Source organism: Gymnodraco acuticeps, unplaced genomic scaffold (genome assembly GCF_902827175.1).
Source record: "Gymnodraco acuticeps unplaced genomic scaffold, fGymAcu1.1, whole genome shotgun sequence".
Lineage (NCBI taxonomy): Eukaryota > Metazoa > Chordata > Actinopteri > Perciformes > Bathydraconidae > Gymnodraco > Gymnodraco acuticeps.
This window is the reverse complement of record NW_022992129.1, coordinates 39,775-57,115: the sequence shown is the minus strand read 5'-3', so window position 1 is coordinate 57,115 and position 17,341 is coordinate 39,775. Positions and strand designations below refer to the sequence as shown.

General features: G+C 43.7%; 1 protein-coding gene across 2 annotated transcripts in view; it reads left to right on the top strand.

Moving 5' to 3' along the window:
* Window positions 1–5,193, top strand: part of LOC117538094 (protein FAM124A) — a 33,116-nt gene extending 27,923 nt beyond the window's left edge. For both annotated transcript variants that reach the window (XM_034203626.1, XM_034203627.1), the window contains one exon: window positions 3,525–5,193. In XM_034203626.1, coding sequence (XP_034059517.1) covers window positions 3,525–4,295 — 771 coding nt within the window. In that variant the 3' untranslated portion in view covers window positions 4,296–5,193. The remainder of the gene's footprint in view (window positions 1–3,524) is intronic.
* The last annotated feature ends 12,148 nt before the right edge of the window (window positions 5,194–17,341 follow it).

Here is a 17,341-nt window from a genome sequence, read left to right as displayed (position 1 = left end):
ACAATAGCTCCCGGGAAAGCACCAAATGAATCACGTTAAAAAGCAGCGTTTCTGCAACGCTCTCCCGGGAAAACTTGTCCCAGGTACAGGGAGAAGTTAATAGTCCTGAATATGCACCTCCTTTCTCTCGAGCCCCTGTGACCTCATTTTAACTACCTCTTTAGGACAACTTGGCTGAGTTGCCGTGCACTTGAACTCAAGAACCAAGCTGAAAAGTGCGATTTCAAAGGTCAAATTTGAACCTTACGGGTATTATTATCTAAAAACGAAATCTGTATATTAGGTGTCGTTCAGTCACTTGTTAGCAATCCCCATTTTTTTAGGACACATAGAAACTTTAGACATTCATCAGTGGGCTATTTCCTGATGTATTTTATGCCGTAGAACACACCTCTGATCATCTCTTCAGCTTGTGAAAACCACTGACTTTATATCAAGCATCTAACTGAAAACACTTTTAAAAAACAATTGACTTCTTTGCGAGGAAACTTCGGGGTTTTAGGACTTCCTAATTAGCATAACGTCTAATACTGCTGTTAATATATTCTACATAAAATGCACCTGGTTGCAATTTTATGCTTTCATAGCATTTGTTGGCTTTCACTTCTATTCAATATATTAGATACGTTTTAATTGATCTGTTTGGTACATTCCTTCTTAAATGATTAATTTGGGCTCACACGTGAATCTGAAACGATACAGTCTACTTTATCAGCAAGAATATCACGTTTGAAACACAGACATCTCTTGTTTCCTGTGTTTGCGGTGAGGACGCAGTAAATCACGGTTCGACTCTCGCTCTCATTGAACTTAAAGATTTGCTTCCATGATATTTATTGTTTTTAAACGTGAGCATATGGAAATCTCCCAACTCCCCTCCATCTCCTCGTTCTCTTTGGGAAGTAATTGCCTCGAGGCTGCTGCGTGGAAAGTTATTCCTCGCTGCTTGTATTGTTTGGTTGGCAGGCGGGACGTCGGAGAACAGAAACATGGCGAAACCATCAGCTTCAAGAGGAGGAGGAGGAGCTGTGCATTAAAACACTTACAGAGAACATGGAGCTGGAACATAGCGATGAAATGAATCCTGCCGCAGCTGCCTTACATGTTCAAATGTCCACATTTACGTCAGAACAGGGAAATCTACCATATTAGTTCTTACTTCTCCAGACCTGTAACTACATAAATGATAATCAGATTTTACGCACATTTTCTGTGCAGCCGTCTCTGTTTTTGGAGATATTTTAGGTCCATAAATGGAGGTGTAATACACATGGGGCTCCTCTGGACGGTGATGAATTCTCCAGCTGTCGGTGTGATTCATAAAGTGTCCCGACTTTTGTAAAGCAGGGGTTCCCTTGTACCCCCTCTTCCTTTATTCAGCTGCATGTGTGTCGCGTGAGGAGCACTTGGTTGCATGAGAGCACTACAGGGAGAAGTTAACAGTCTTGAATATGCACCTCCTTTCTCTGTGGCCCCTGTGACCTTGTTTTAACTACATCTTTAGGACAATATGGGGGAGTTGCTGTAATGTCTTACACTGCTAAAGACCCCTCTCAAAACATACAATACTTGGCTAAAATGTCCTTATTAAAGTGGACCTATCATGCTATATTTGAATAATATATTGTAGGGCCATACCTATATAAAACCTTTAAAAAAAGATACCAAACAGATCATGCCTTTTAGCCATGCCTCATTTCGCTCTATTTGCTCTATTCCAGCCCTGTTTTTGCAAGGGCTGATTCTGTGGCAAATGAGCTGCAGCTGACCACGCCCCCCTGCAAAGGAGGTGGGCGAGGCACGAGCGTCATTTTACCATGCTGTTACCATGCCACACAACCTCTCATTCCCCTGATAGGTGGAGAGTCGCCCATATAGGCGGAGCTCCTTGTTTCTGACGTCAGAGATATTTCAAATCTGTATCAGTCTGTATCAGATCCGTTGCAGCCCCGTTTTTGCAAGGGCTGATTCTACTTGTGTGGCAGACTACAGCGCCACTTACAGGCCTGGCATATGTACTACAGCATCTCCAGCGCTTTCGAGCGGTCTCTCATTCCCCTGATAGGTGGAGAGTTGCCCATATGGGCGGAGCACCTCTTTTCTGACGTCAGAAAAATTCAAATAATAATCATCTCCGTTGCAGCCCCGTTTTTAGAGATTTGGGTATGGAGAAAAAGAGAGAGGGTTGTGTTTTCTGACACTTGGTGAGTTCCCTGACACACCGGGGACACATATTCATGTATAAAAGACGTACAAAAGTGCATTTTGCATGATAGGTCCCCTTTAAACTGCGATTGCAAAGGTCAAAGTTCAAGCTCAGGCGAAATATGTTTTAAAGCGTCCTAGTTGTGGGGGAAACTTCTGAAGCAATTGGAAACAGGACTCAGAGAGACACGAGGAGAGCTGTAGCAAACACTGACGGTTTATTTGGAGCTTCGGCCGGAGAATTGACAAAACAGGTGGTGTGTCACGAGTTGACACAGCGGTTGCCAAACCAATTCTGAAGAACTCTTTCTGTAGCTCGAGGTGTTAACTAGTTCGGAGTGTAATAATCAACATTCTTCATCAGTGAGACTAAACAATTATGGACCCTGAATCTAACTAGAGCTCTCGTCCATAGGAAAGAATGTGCGCCAGGGAACTTACGTCCCTGAACAGTAAACTACCTCATGGCGGCTTGTGCTCGGTCATAGACTGGCATCAACAATGCGCCCAAGCTGCCCCTCCTAAAGAGAGATAGCAGCAATACCCAAGACCGTAGACCTATGCCATGGAAAAGAGACAGTGAGAGGAGAACATGATGAACTGTGTCGAAGGTTGAATACCTGAGCAAATGATTCCCTAACACTAGTATCAAACAACCAAATCTGCCTGTAGGTTAATGGCCAATGCACAACACTAAAAACCTCCGGGTCATCCTCCACTGATGAGGCAAGTCACACAAAACCTTACATTCAGCATTTCCCACCTTTTATGTCTTTTAAAAAACGACATTGCGCACACCTTAAGAATACTTCAGACCAACTGTTTCCTCCAGCTTTGTATTGGCAAGAATCAGGAAGATTGGAGATGTCCCGCCCCTTAGCCTATCATGTACAATGTGTTGGAGTACTAGCCAATAGAAGCGCAAATGTTACACAGTGATGTCACTGCGTTACATAAGTAAACAAAGGAGTCCAATGGAGGCGTTTCAGGCAGGAGGAACTTTGGGATTTCAGCCTTTGCAGACCATTTACATGCACAAAAACCTATAGAACATACATAGGAAAGGGGACGTCCCAAAAAGCATAATATGTCCCCTTTAAACAGCAACATTGAGGATAGGGTGTGGAACTTTGTCTGATCGAATGCAATCTAAGCCTTTGAAAATCTATAATATACAATAATGTTTTTCCCATCTGCTGCAAGTGTATAAACATAAAGGTTTTCATATGCTGTGATTGTGTGTAAAGCCCCGCATGAAGCTTATTTGTTGTATCGCGTTATATCAATTCTCATTTGTTGTCTTTCCCTTTTCTTCTCAGGTCCAAGGTGCTCACTTCCACCACCAGCAGGACCCCTACTACATCTCCTCCTCCGTCACTGAATCCGCCTCGGCTCCATCCACCTTCGCCCGCAGCTCCTACAGGAACCGTCGGCACCACCACCATCGCTCTGCACCCCGACCCAGAGCCCACCAGACCCCCCACCCTGTGGCCTGCGAGGAGCCCGAGGAGCACCACCCGGACTCCTGGAGGTCCCAATGGAGAGACCAGCACTCCGGATCCCTGTTCTCTCTCCCTAACGTGGGCTCCACCAGCTCTCGCTCCGCCTGCTCCTCACCTGGACCCTCACCAAGCCCCCACTCCCTCAACCGGAGCTCCTCCCTCATCCCGTCTTTCCGCCTCAACCTGGACGCTTTAGTCGGGGCGGAGGAGACGGATGTGGACACGGGGGACCAAGTAAACCCAGATGGAGGAGTGGATCTCACCGTGGTGTCTGCGTATATTAAATCCAGCCTGCCACAAACTCGGCCACTATCGGCACCGCCTGAAAACATCAGACCGTCCCTCTCTCCGGGCATATCGGAGGACGCCTACAGGGCGGCGACACTGGGCCGGACCCCCCAGAGCTTCACCTCCAAAACGACCCCCTACACCATGTTTGGGTCGTGTGTCTACAGCCCCAACACGAGCGCTTCCCCCTCCCTCAGCGATGTTTCCATTAACCAGTCGGACAGCTGCAGCGTTATCAGCGTACCACTTCAAGGGGCGGACACCATAGAAGAAGAAGACGACCAAGAATTCTACATTTGATATATTGTTTTGAGCTTTTTTATATGAAGGAACTAATTCAAGTTTTATTGGAGGCAGCAGAAGATGCAAGAAATAAGAAAGAGTGGAATCCAGTTCACATTTAATGTCAATGTGTTACAAAAGTGTTTTGTTTTTGTACAAACCCCGCAGAGCGTCTGTATTTCATTATCATAATTTACATGTTTTGAACATAAAGTGGATGTGATCCAAATAATTGTGTGGAATAAAGACATAGATTTATAAACCAATCAATCCCTTATCTTACGAGTACGGAAGAGGATAAGGGCCACTTGTGAAAACAAATTTGAAATCTGACCAAAAGTAAAAAAAATCTTGCGTTTTCTTCAGAATTAAAAAAAATCTTGGAATTCCGAATTTTGTCTTGAATTCTGACTTTTTTCTCTAAATAAATTCACTTTTGGTCAGATTTCTAATTTGTTTTCACACGTGGCCCTAATCCTCTTCCGTATACAATAACCCCATCCTGACCTGACGTAAACAAATTGAAAAAACTGAACAACAAAACTTTTTTAACAAGAGAAAAAAAGTCTTCTAAAAAGCAATCTCTGTAAAAGTAGGCTCTTTGTAGTCTATCACTGTGGACAGTAATGGCAGCTCTGCTCTGCCCCCTGGTGTTTGATAGAGGAATTACATCGACAGCACTAACTTTATTTGTCATGTTCTTGTGTATTTGTGAATGTTGCTTTTGTTGCATGTAGATAAAAGCTTTATAAATGTTATATAAGTAAATAATATTACACATTTAAAGGAACTATCACATAACTGTGTACAGATACATACAATAAATGTTTTTCTCCTCATCATGCGTGCTTCAAAATATCAAATGTAATTCCCCATCTTACTTATTTTAAGGTGTTTATTCAAACATTTACTTTGGTTTAAGTATTAAAGAAGAGAGTAACATACACTTAAATATAGCCTACATATAAAAAGTAGAATATATGCAAACCTCTAAAATGAAGAGAAAGCAGGGTAAAGTCAAATACACAGTGGGCCAACATTTTAAAATGGGTACTAGTGGAGGGCCGGACTGGTTCAATGTTTATTGCAAAACGTATTGAAATGAACTTATTGCACATATTAAACCTGGATGATTAAACTATTGCCTATAAAAACAACATTAAACATTAAATAATCAGTTGCATTCATTTCTTATGGCTCTATCTGCAGCTTTTCCAGAGTCATTTCTTATGATTACATTTTCCCACAGGCCAACAACAGCTTCAACAAAACTATTTCCCTCAAAGAGAAACCAAACATACCCTGTTGTCGTGAGAGAGAAAGTGCAGAAGGAAGCATCCATTAAACTCAGTGTGCTGCTCTGTGATGCTAGCTCAGATACTTGGCATCTCATCTTGGGAGCAAGGTCATCAATGTTTGGGCTCAGGCTCTGAGCGGAGGAGACCCTCAGGATGGAGTGAAGGTGTGCGTGCAATATACCGGCGGGCCAGATCTAATAGTAATTAGAAATTATCCTGCGGGCCGAAATTAAATCCACCAAGGGCCTGATTTGGCCCCCGGGCCTTGAGTTTGACACGTGTGGTCTGGAGGGACCCGAGTAGCAAAGTCAAGTTGGTAAGAACGACCGAAAGAAAAGTGACTAAAATATCAAATTTCATGTAGAATTCAATACAGTTTGTATTATAAGTTATGAAGAAGGAACAAAATAAAAACAAATGTTATTGACAAAGTCTTGGAAAATGACAGACTGAAGCACAAATAATAAAGCCAAACATGTTGCCACAATGACATTTAAAAACCTGGTTTTAAGATGAAAAAATTGCCATTAAATACAACATATTTCAAGAGTTTTAAAACGAGCGATACTTTAACAAGTCAAAATGTTTACCAGACATGTAAAGTGTTTTAATGCAGAGCAACGCTGCCCTCTTGTGTTGGGGTAAGACTTCATTGAATACAGGATGACCTTTTCAATGTTTTTTATTGTCATTTTTTAGCTATATCTTAAACGTAAAGTTATCTCTAAAAGAATAAAGTCAGATAATACGTCCTAAAGTTTTTTGAAACAGCATCATTGTGTGTCCGAGAGCTCTGTGACTCTCCTCAGGAGAATAAGGACCTCTTGTTTCCTCTTACACCCGCCTCACTGAACACTTAAACAGGTGTGAGTCTCCTTGTGAGGTCCCCAAACAGTCTGAAAAGGGACATCCAATAATAGTGCACACACTGGTTGTCATGGTGAAACCCTGCAGAGGTGATGTCATCATGAACCAATCAGCACACAGAGTGGTGAAGGCAGAGGTTACACACAAGGAAGTCTGGAAAACACATCAAGTAGAAATCCCTCACACAGTTTTACACATTTTACCATTTAATTGATTTTCCTTTTACTAGAAATGTTAAAAAGTAACTTGTTTTTTACAGAAACAAACATTTAATTCAAGTGTTGTGTAGTGTTAATTTCGTGAGCTATTTTTAAATGTTGTTTTAGTCTTAGTCCTGTGTTAAATTTTCTTTTTAGTTTTAGTCATATTTAGTCACCTTCATCCTGTTTTTATTTGGTCAAGTTTTAGTCCACTAAAAGTCTGAGCATTTTAGTCTTATTTTAGTCAAAGAAAACTAATTATTTTAGTCTACTTTTTGTCAATGAAAATTGTTGAGTCTTTTTTTAGTCATCAGATTATATAGAACATTTCAGTCAAACTAGTCTAGCCAAAACCAATCATTTGTCATTTTAGTATATATAAATAAATAGGATTATATCTTGTCCTTATTTGATGAAAAACACAGGTTGAATGATTTAGAAGCTTTGCAGAGAGTATCTGCTCAGGTTTGTGGTGTTTTGAACAGCTGTGTTATGGCCACATTGCTTCCCTTCTGATAAAACAATGCATTCGCTTTTTTTCTCCGCCTCATTGTAGCGAAAATGGGCCCAAATATCACATCGTTTCTTTCTCCCAAGCAGTGGTGGCTTTAGACTTTTTCGTTGTCAGTCATTTTGACGGACAGGATTGTAACATTTCCGTCATAATCCATTATTACCCGTCGAGTGCACAAATCACTCACTCGCGCTGACGGGGGGGGGGGGGGTATTTGGTTAACGCGAGTGCGACCACTGCTCCCAAGCCCTGTTGTTGACATTTCATTTTATGTTGAATAACGTTAGTTAGAGCATGAGTTAGACCAGTGGTTCTCAAACTTTTTCGGTCAGGCCCCCCCTTTGGAGAAAAAAAAAAGTCGGGCCCCCCCAACACAAATAGTCAGGCTCAGTGGCGGCGCCAGAGATTTATTTTGGGGGTTCTGTGGGGTAGCTTGACGTTTCATAGAGGGTGCTCAAACATTTAGGGTTTCCCATTAATGTACCGGTCACTACAGAGGAATGTTCTACTGCAACACTCCCCACGCATATACACGATGTACCCGCGACTGTTACAATGAAGGCACGATAATCAGCTCACGGCCGCATATAGGTGTAAGCAGGGGTAAAGTGCTATTTTTATAGGTGGTGTGTGGACCTCACATAGGGGGGTCCGGGGGCAAGCTCCCCCGGGAAGATATTTTTTTCAATCTTGAAGTTAAAAGCATCAATCTGGTGCACTTTGAGAGCAAAATGAAGAGATCTATGGATACCTCTCTCAACACCCAGATGAAACAGAACTGTGAACAGATTTACTTTTTCTTTATGGATATTTTACAAATCACTCTCCTTTTAAACTTTATTGTTGTTTTAGTGTCATATAGTATTTCATACCTGTTTTTCATTTATTCTCTTATTTTTTTTAAACAATAATGATCATATAAACGTGTGCCTCGGAAATAATTGTTTACATTAATGGTGACCAAAACGTTTGAGATCCACTGAGAGAGTCCTTTAGCTCACTGAGTCTCTCAGTCTGACAGGAGAGGACTCTCCTCCACTTTGTTGTTGAAAAGACTCCTTATATCCGTTAGCATAGCTCGCTAGCACCAGAAGCTAACAACAACGATCTCCGGTACCGGTGCGCTCTCTCTCTCGCGCACACAAAATGGCTCGTTCCACACACACACAGAGCCGAGCTTTAATGAAACACAGAGACCCAGACGTAATAGTACTGCCTCATATTATTTTCGAATCAATAATTTTTCAAATTATGATTTTTTTTTTTTCTAACAATTTTTTTATAACAATTTTTCCTCCTGGTCTCTCGAGCCCCCCCCTGGCATGCCTCTGCGCCCCCCAGGGGGGGCGCGCCCCCCACTTTGAGAACCACTGAGTTAGACCATGAGTTAGACCCGAGTCTTCCTGACAGTTCAGTGTGCCGCTGCCCGGTGTAATTCAAATGTACCGCCGCGCGCAGCACAGACACACAGCTGCTGCCCTGCCGCAGCACCGGAAATGGAACTGCTGGGAGAAAAACTGACTATGAGAGATGTAACGTTCTCTTTGATAATATTTCGTCTCCTCATTTTTCGTCAACGAGAGTAAAGAGAGATTTTGGCATAGTTTTTATTTAGTAAACTACATTTTCGTCTCGTCACTTTTCGTCAACGATATTGCATGATGATTTCGTTGCAGTTATTGTTTACTGCCGTCGGTGCCGTCTCGTCATCGTCTCGTTTTCGTCATGGAAAAAAAGGTTGTTGACGAACATATTTCGTCATAGTTTTAGTCAACGAAATTAACACTAGTGTTGTGCTAATGAGAGAAAAGAGCTCTTTTACACGGTCATATGGGCCACATTATGCTTCATTGATTGTTACAGTAAAGCCTAATCAACATGAATCTAAGTCTGTATCAATAAGTTATCAATACGTTTATTGGATGGGAATGCATTCTTAAATGGCACACTTTTTAATGAGAAACTAAATCAATGAACGAGGAGAGTTAAAGATTTGTTCAAGTAAATCTCAAACAAATCTAAATTCAGCTCTTTATAATGACCTTAGATCATTTTAGAAAGCAAGTACATCTTAAAGATGAAATGGAGAGTTTAACTGTAAATATTTGTAGTTTTGCAGGTCAGGTCAATCATGCCATAATGATATTATAAGTGCATTATAAAATTAAAACAACTTTCTTATTACCTTTACAATTCATGTCAGCAAATACTACAAAGGTTTTCCTACACTTTATATCAGGGGTGTCAAACTCAATTTCATCTCGGCCACATTAGCATCATGGTTGCACTCAAAGAGCCAGTTTTATATATAAGGCTATATAAAAATACATATATAAATATTTAATATATATAAAATAATGTATTATATTACATAATTGCCTCTGCATTGGTTTAATCAAATCAAATTTGATTTATATAGCACATTTATAAACGATTTTTGGTTGAGCCAAAGTGCTGTACATATAATAAAAATAGCCTACAGTAGAGACACTTTACAGCAAATACAACAGCACAGATTGTTCAGAATATCAGTATGACAATACGACACCCTCTGTCCTTAGACCCTCACATCGTACAAGGAAAAACTTCCAGAGAAAACCCACAGTTTAAAGGGAAAAAATGGGAGAAACCTCAGGGAGAGCAACAGAGGAGGGATCCCTCTCCCAGGACGGACAGACGTGCAATAGATGCCGTGTGTAAATCGAAGAGATAATACATTTGCAACATATGTTAGGAATGTTAGGAAATGCATGTGTCTGTAATAAGAAGATGAATCCACGAGGATGTCAGCTACAATCCTGTGGAAGCCATCAGGGAAGCAGCATGACGAGACCCAAGGCAGGACCGCAGAGACAGGTTCAGCCACGACCCGAAGTCCACGACTTAATCCAGAACTCAGGATAGAGGATCCAAGACACAGGACTACAGCGAGAGGATCAGCCTCGACTCCGGATCCCGGCGTAGATATAGATACAAAACAAGAAAAAAGATTTGGCTGGGTTAATCGGAACAAGAGAATACACAGACACAGACAGAGAGGGAAAAGGTCATTGGATAAAAGTTATTCTTGATAACCCTCTAGAAAGATCTCATGAACTGGTTTATTATCGGATAGGGTAATAACTTCCTAATGAATTACGTCTGACAGCAGAAGTCTAGGGCAAATAATTGCAAGTCTCTTCAGTAAGAATGTCACAAAGTGATTTAAAAAGAGAAGCCAAAATCCCAAAAATAAATGACATTTTGAAAAAAAAATTAAAAAGTCAGATTCTGAGAAAAAGTCACATTTGAGATGCATTGTGGGACATGTAGTTTATGGGAAACGTGCTTCTGTAAAGCGGCATGTAACCGTATAATAAACATATTATATTCTTTGCAAGCTCTCTGGGGCCACATCAAATGAAGTCACGGGCCGGATTTGGCCCCCGGGCCTTGAGTTTGACACCCCTGCTTTATATGATGAGGATGTTGTTCACTTCAGGAACACATGGCAGCAGATGGTGCTATAGTGAAACAGGTTGAAAAAAAGGCTAATCTAAAACGACTCATGATTATTATTTTTATTAGCAGCACAAACCAAAACCTCCACAATTCGAACCAATTGTCCTTTCTGCAATCTTTTTTTATTCTGCAGTGAGAATTTCAGACATTTCCCTCACCCCATAAGGGTATTTCCCCAAGCTACTGTCTTGACACCCAACATAACAACCAGCAGCATGTTTTCCCATGGCTCCCCGGCTCCACGCTGCTGCCTGAGAGGCGGACGCAGCGTGGGACACGTCGCCTCACGTCACCCCTCTCTCAGTGCCAGCACTAGTGGCTTTAATCCTCCGTGGCGTACCTGGCAGATCGCTCTGGCGACACCGGCTCACGGCGCTGCTGGCTGCCCGGCCCGCACACCAGCATCCCCTCTAATCCTCCCCCAACCCCCGCCTCCACGTCCCAGAGCCCGGAGGCTGAGGGGGACAGCAGGGCACAGGAGGTGAAGCAGGATGTCAGTCACTACTGGGCATCTCCTGACACTGGACTATACTCCACTTATAAAGCATACAAGTGTCTTTGTGTGTGCTCGTTCTCTTCTGGGGTTGTCTGACGTCTTCCTCGTCTTCTCCGACCTCTCGTTTGACCTTTAGCTTATTCTTGCGCTATATTGTTCTTGTTTTTAGCTATCAACATGTCTTGTTTTTTATCATCCTTTCTCTGTCTCTTGGTTGAAAGAAACTTAAAGGGATACCTTACTGTTAAAGCTATCATTGTACATCTATTATTCACCTTGAATTCTTGAAGAAAAATATGGTTTTTTTCGTGTAAAATTGGGACTGTGGGAATGTTTATTGACAGAAAAGCTATTAATGGGCATGGTGCATCTGCTGACACTGGACTAATACTCCTCGCATCATGCATACAAGTGTCGTTGTGTGTGCCTTTACTTTTCTGGGGCTTTTCGTCATCTTTTGTGGGCCGACTTCTCATTTGACCTTTACCTTATTCTTACTCTTTTTCACCAATATCATATTCTGTATTTTATTTACTTGCACTATTATCTGTTTTATTGTGTTGCAATGTTGGAGGAGCCTGTGACCTAAGAATGTCATTGTCATGACAACACTGTAGCTATATGCGGACATGACAATAAAAGCCTTGAATCCTTGAAATGTTGGTTTTGGTTATGAACAAATCTCTTGCTTTTGTTTTGTCCTTTCTTTTGTTTGTTCTACTTTTCTGTTGTTGTGGTTGCTATTCTTTTTTTTCTTCTTCTCCTTCTTCTGCTTCTTCTGCAATGTAAAGGGATACCTCACCGTTAAAATGAACATTGTACATCTATTCTTCACCTTGAATTCTTGAAGAAAAATACAGTTTTTTGGTGCAAAATGGGAATGTTTATTAACAGAAAAGCTATACCAAAACATCATTTACACACTCACACAACTTTTGTCTCATTTATCCAGTCATATGCTCAGTACTTCCCAAAGAATTTTCTCTGAAACATTACTATTTAAAACACTTTCATCAAAACCACTACCATCCAAAGCTTGCACAGGTTCATGCGCGAGACAGCAGTGGCTGATTTAAGGAGTTTTCTGCCATTTTTTTAGATTCACCGTTGACATTATATATAATATACAAATACGCAACATGTAGATATGAAGAACTCCTTTGAAACACCATAAGCAAACCACCACAGAGAGTTGATAAGTGGTTATCTGTAAACCCCTCCTCTGCTCCTCTTCCTCGTCTTCTTCCTGTTCATCATAACTTCCCCCCGGCGAGGTCAAAGGTCATGTGTTGGAGAGGGGCCTGGGGTGAGCGGTGTGAATGGAGAGCCTGGGGACAGTCTCCGCTGGTTAGGGATTAAGTTGCTGCCGTGTGGAGAAAGGCGGAGGCGTCGCAGAGTCACACAGAGACACTCATCAGCGCACATATTTTCTTATGGAAGGAAAAACTCTGGTGGAGTAATGATAAGCTCCTGGAATCACAGACTGAGGCGCACGTGCCGAGGAAGGTATTAGTATCATTGTTCAGGACGTTTGACCGACATGCATCACTCGATTAACTCCTGACCCAAACAGTTGTGAAATATCCGCTTTTTCTCACGCCTACAATGTTTGATTTAACTGTGAATGCTGGTAGGTCACATTATTGTTAAAGTCATAAGATTTATTTATTATTTATTTGTATTTATCTCACTTAGCAGGACCTTAATATATCATACTGTTTACAAAAGGATGTTGAATTCAGAATTTTTTCATTTTAAATTTACAATTGGAATTTAAAATTGAATTTTGAAATGGAATTTGGATTTGGAATTGGGAAATGGAATTTGAAATTTCGTGTGCCCTGATGAACCTGGGGGCTGTGTTGTCTGGAACCTTGTGTTCCTGGTAGGGTCTCCCATGGCAAATTGGTCTCAGGCAAGGCGCCAGACTAAGATTGGTTCAAAAGACCTCATGAAAGGCGATACAAGAAGTGAGGATACCCGGCCCGGAGGAAGCCCGGGGTCCCCTTCTGGAGCCAGGCCCAGAAGGAGGACTCGTCGGCGAGCGTCTGGTGGCCGGGCTTGCCACGGAGCCCGGCCGGGCCCAGCCCGAAAAGGCAACGTGGGCAACACCTCCGCTTCTCCGTCCCGCGGGCCCACCACCTACGGGAAACAGCGATGGGGTCGGGTGCGCTGCCAGAAGGGTGGCAGTGAAAGCGGAGGGTCTCGACGGACCAGACCCGGGCGACAGAAGCTGGCTTTTGGGACGTGGAACGTCACCTCTCTGGGGGGGAAGGATCCGGATCTGGTTGGGCTCACCTCTACGCACAGCATCGGCTCTGGAACCTTACTTCTGGATAGGGGTTGGACTCTATTCTTCTCCGGAGTTGCTCAAGGTGTGAGGCGCCGGGCGGGTGTGGGGATACTCACAAGTCCCCGGTTAGGTGCTTCGTTGTTGGAGTTTACCCCAGTGGACGAGAGGGTCGCCTCCCTACGCCTGCGGGTTATGGGGGGGAAAACTCTGACTGTTGTGTGTGCTTATGCACCCAACAGCAGTTCAGAGTATACGGCCTTCTTGGAGACCCTGGAAAGAGTCCTGTATGGGGCTCCTGAAGGGGACTCTTTAATCTTGCTGGGAGACTTCAACGCACATGTGGGCAATGATGGAGACACTTGGAGGGGCGTGATTGGGAGGAACGGCCCCCCTGATCTGAACCAGAGTGGTGGTTTGTTACTGGACTTCTGTGCTAGTCATGGATTGGCCATAACAAACACCATGTTCGAACATAAGGATGCTCATAAGTGTACGTGGTACCAGAGCACCCTAGGCAGAAGGTCCATGATCGATTTCGTTATCGTATCATCGGACCTGAGGCCGTATGTTTTGGACACTCGGGTAAAGAGAGGGGCGGAGTTGTCAACTGATCACCATCTGGTGGTGAGTTGGGTCGAGTGGCGGGGGAAGCGTCTGGATAGACCTGGTAAGCCCAAACGTGTAGTTCGGGTGAACTGGGAACGTCTGGAGGAGGCCCAAGTTCAGGAGGCCTTCAACTCACACCTCCGGCGGAGCTTTTCGGGCATTCCTGTGGAGGTTGGGGACATTGAACCAGAGTGGTCGGTGTTCAAAGCCTCTATTGCCGAAGCCGCGGCGGGGAGCTGTGGTCTCAAGGTCTTAGGTGCCTCAAGGGGCGGTAACCCTCAAACCTCCTGGTGGACACCGGTGGTCAGGGAAGCCGTCCGACTGAAGAAGGAGGCCTTCAGGGATTTGTTATCCCGGGGGACTCCCGAGGCAGTTGCAAGGTACCGACAGGCCCGAAGGGCAGCAGCCTCATCCGTGGCCGAGGCAAAGCAGCGGGTGTGGGAGAAGTTCGGAGAAGACATGGAGAAGGACTTTCGGGCGGCACCAAAGTTGTTCTGGAAAACTGTCCGACACCTCAGGAGGGGGAAGCAGGGAACCATCCAAGCTGTGTACAGTAAGGATGGGACGTTGTTGACCTCAACTGATGGAGTGTTAGGGCGTTGGAAGGAACACTTTGAGGAACTCCTGAACCCGACAACTCCGCCCTCTATGTTAGAGGCAGAGCTGGAGTATGACAGGGGATCAACACCAATCTCCCGGGGGGAGGTCACTGAGGTCGTCAAACAACTCCACCAGGGCTGCGCTTTGTCACCAATCCTGTTTGTAATATACATGGATCGGATTTCGAGGCGTAGTCATGGGGGAGGGGGTCTGCAGTTCGGTGGACTAAGGATTGCACCACTGCTTTTTGCAGATGATGTGGTTCTAATGGCTTCATCGGTCTGCGACCTTCAGCACTCACTGGATCGGTTCGCAACCGAGTGTGAAGCGGCTGGGATGAGGATCAGCATCTCCAAATCTGAGGCCATGGTTCCCAGCAGGAAACCGATGGACTGTCCACTCCAAGTAGGGAATGAGTCCTTACCCCAAGTGAAGGAGTTCAAGTATCTCGGGGTCTTGTTCTCGAGTGAGGGAACAATGGAGCGTGAGATGGGCCGGAGAATCGGAGCAGCGGGAGCGGTACTGCAGTTGCTTTACCGCACCGTTGTGACGAAAAGGGAGCTGAGCCAGAAGGCAAAGCTCTCTGTCTACCGGGCCATTTTCGTTCCTACCCTCACCTATGGTCATGAAGGATGGGTCATGACCGAAAGAACGAGATTGCGGATACAAGCGGCCGAGATGGGTATTCTCCGCAGGGTGGCTGGTGTCTCCCTTAGGGATAAGGTGAGAAGTTCGGTCATCAGGGAGGGACTCAGAGTTGAGCCGCTCCTCCTTCGCGTCGAAAGGAGCCAGTTGAGGTGGTTCGGGCACCTAGTTAGGATGCCACCTGGGCGCCTCCCTAGGGAGGTGTTCCAGGCACGTCCAGCTGGGAAGAGACCAAGGGGTAGACCTAGGACCAGGTGGAGGGATTATATCTCTTCGCTGGCCTGGGAGCGCCTTGGGATCCCCCAGTCAGAGCTGATTGATGTCGCCAGGGAAAATAAAGTTTGGGGCTCTCTGCTGGAACTGCTACCCCCGCGACCCGACCACGGATAAGCGGGAGAAGATGGATGGATGGATGGAATTTGAAATTGGCAATGGAATTGGAATCGGAATTGGAATTTATAACTGAATTTTGAAATGGAATTTGGATTTGGAATTTGTTTTGTGCACTTACTTATAAAGACTAGAGGCTTGACTTGGCAGAGCAGCTCTATGATATACTACAGCAGTTTCTTCCTCATCATTTTCAGGTCATCTTGTCCTGGCTGTAGCAGCTGATCAAACTGCGGCACAAACTGGCAGCTCAAAGGGAAAGAGGATGATCTTTGATGTGCAGAGGCCTCCATCCTGACCCCTCAGCCTCGGCAGCTTGCTTTGCACTCGATCCAGGAATCAGCCACAGAGAGCACAAATCATTATTTCTTCTTCACAACCATGAGCCTTCCTTCAAAGGCCTCCCAGCCGACCAAGATGAAAGCTGCTGTTTGATTGTCTTTGGTCAGTTACCGTGACTTCTCATCTCCTCCATCCCAGTCCTTAAAAACCCAAATTCCTGTGTCCGGAGTTGTTTAAAAGAATGTGGCGACTCCGTTTAATGAAGCCGAGCCAGGGCTGCACTAATTAGTCAAGTCCAGTAATGGCTGGAATCCCCCTTTGGACAAAAGCAGCCAAATACCTGATGGCTACCAATCGTGTTCTCTTCTTCATGGGAAAAAATGCTCACGATTTATTTTGCCGACTGCCATGTCCCCAATTAAGAGGGACAGTTGAGGGGAGATCACTGTAGCAGCATTGGTTTTAGGTGAAATACAGGGCATTTACTTCAAATCAGTCTTTATATTTTTTCCAATATACTGCATTCTCTTTCTGCAAAATAAAGAGCTAATAAAAGATAATCTGCACACTCAACAGGTGTGTCTGAGGTTGGGCTCCAGACACACATTTCCCCCCAACCTGAAGTGAATAAACAGTCCCAAAATATTGTCTTTGTGCTTTGTTATCATCTATATCTGCTAGCTATAGAAGCATAATAAAAACACCTGGAAAATGTTAAGGAAATACGTTTTAATTTGCTTGCCCTATAGGAAACAGTCACAAGGATTTATTTCAACATAATCCATATTTGAGTTAGCTGCTAAATTGTACATAATCTTTATTGTTCTAATATTGTTGTTTTTGTAAACGTCAACAATAAATGCTGCAGCCCATGATCTGTTGATGAAATGCTTTCTGATGTCCACATTCCTCAGAGTGATACCAATTATAAATGCTGACGCAGCAGTTTGAGGCTCTGGGCAGAAATGTCTTTGATCATCGACACAAAAGGACACATGACTTGAAAGGATGTCTTCCTCTTTCTCTCTCTGTGTGTGTGTTGGTGTTTTAAAGATTTTAAAAGTTTTTCCTATCTTTTGCAAAATGATTTTGTAGCCCCTAAACGAAAACAAAATGAAAATGCAACCGATGTTATATTGATAGTTTGATGCGATAAGATATCACAATTACCCCATTTATTTAAAATGGAGTTGACTGCCTCAGTTTTCATCGTTTTTCTAGATGTGTTGTGTCACCTGCATTCTGGGAATTGTTCCAAAACCCATTCCCTTAAAGGTACACAAAATACTGTCAATACCATTCAGTGATATCCAAAAAAACAGATTATTTTTTTACTTGATCGATGATTTGAATAGTTTTTGTCCTGCTGACA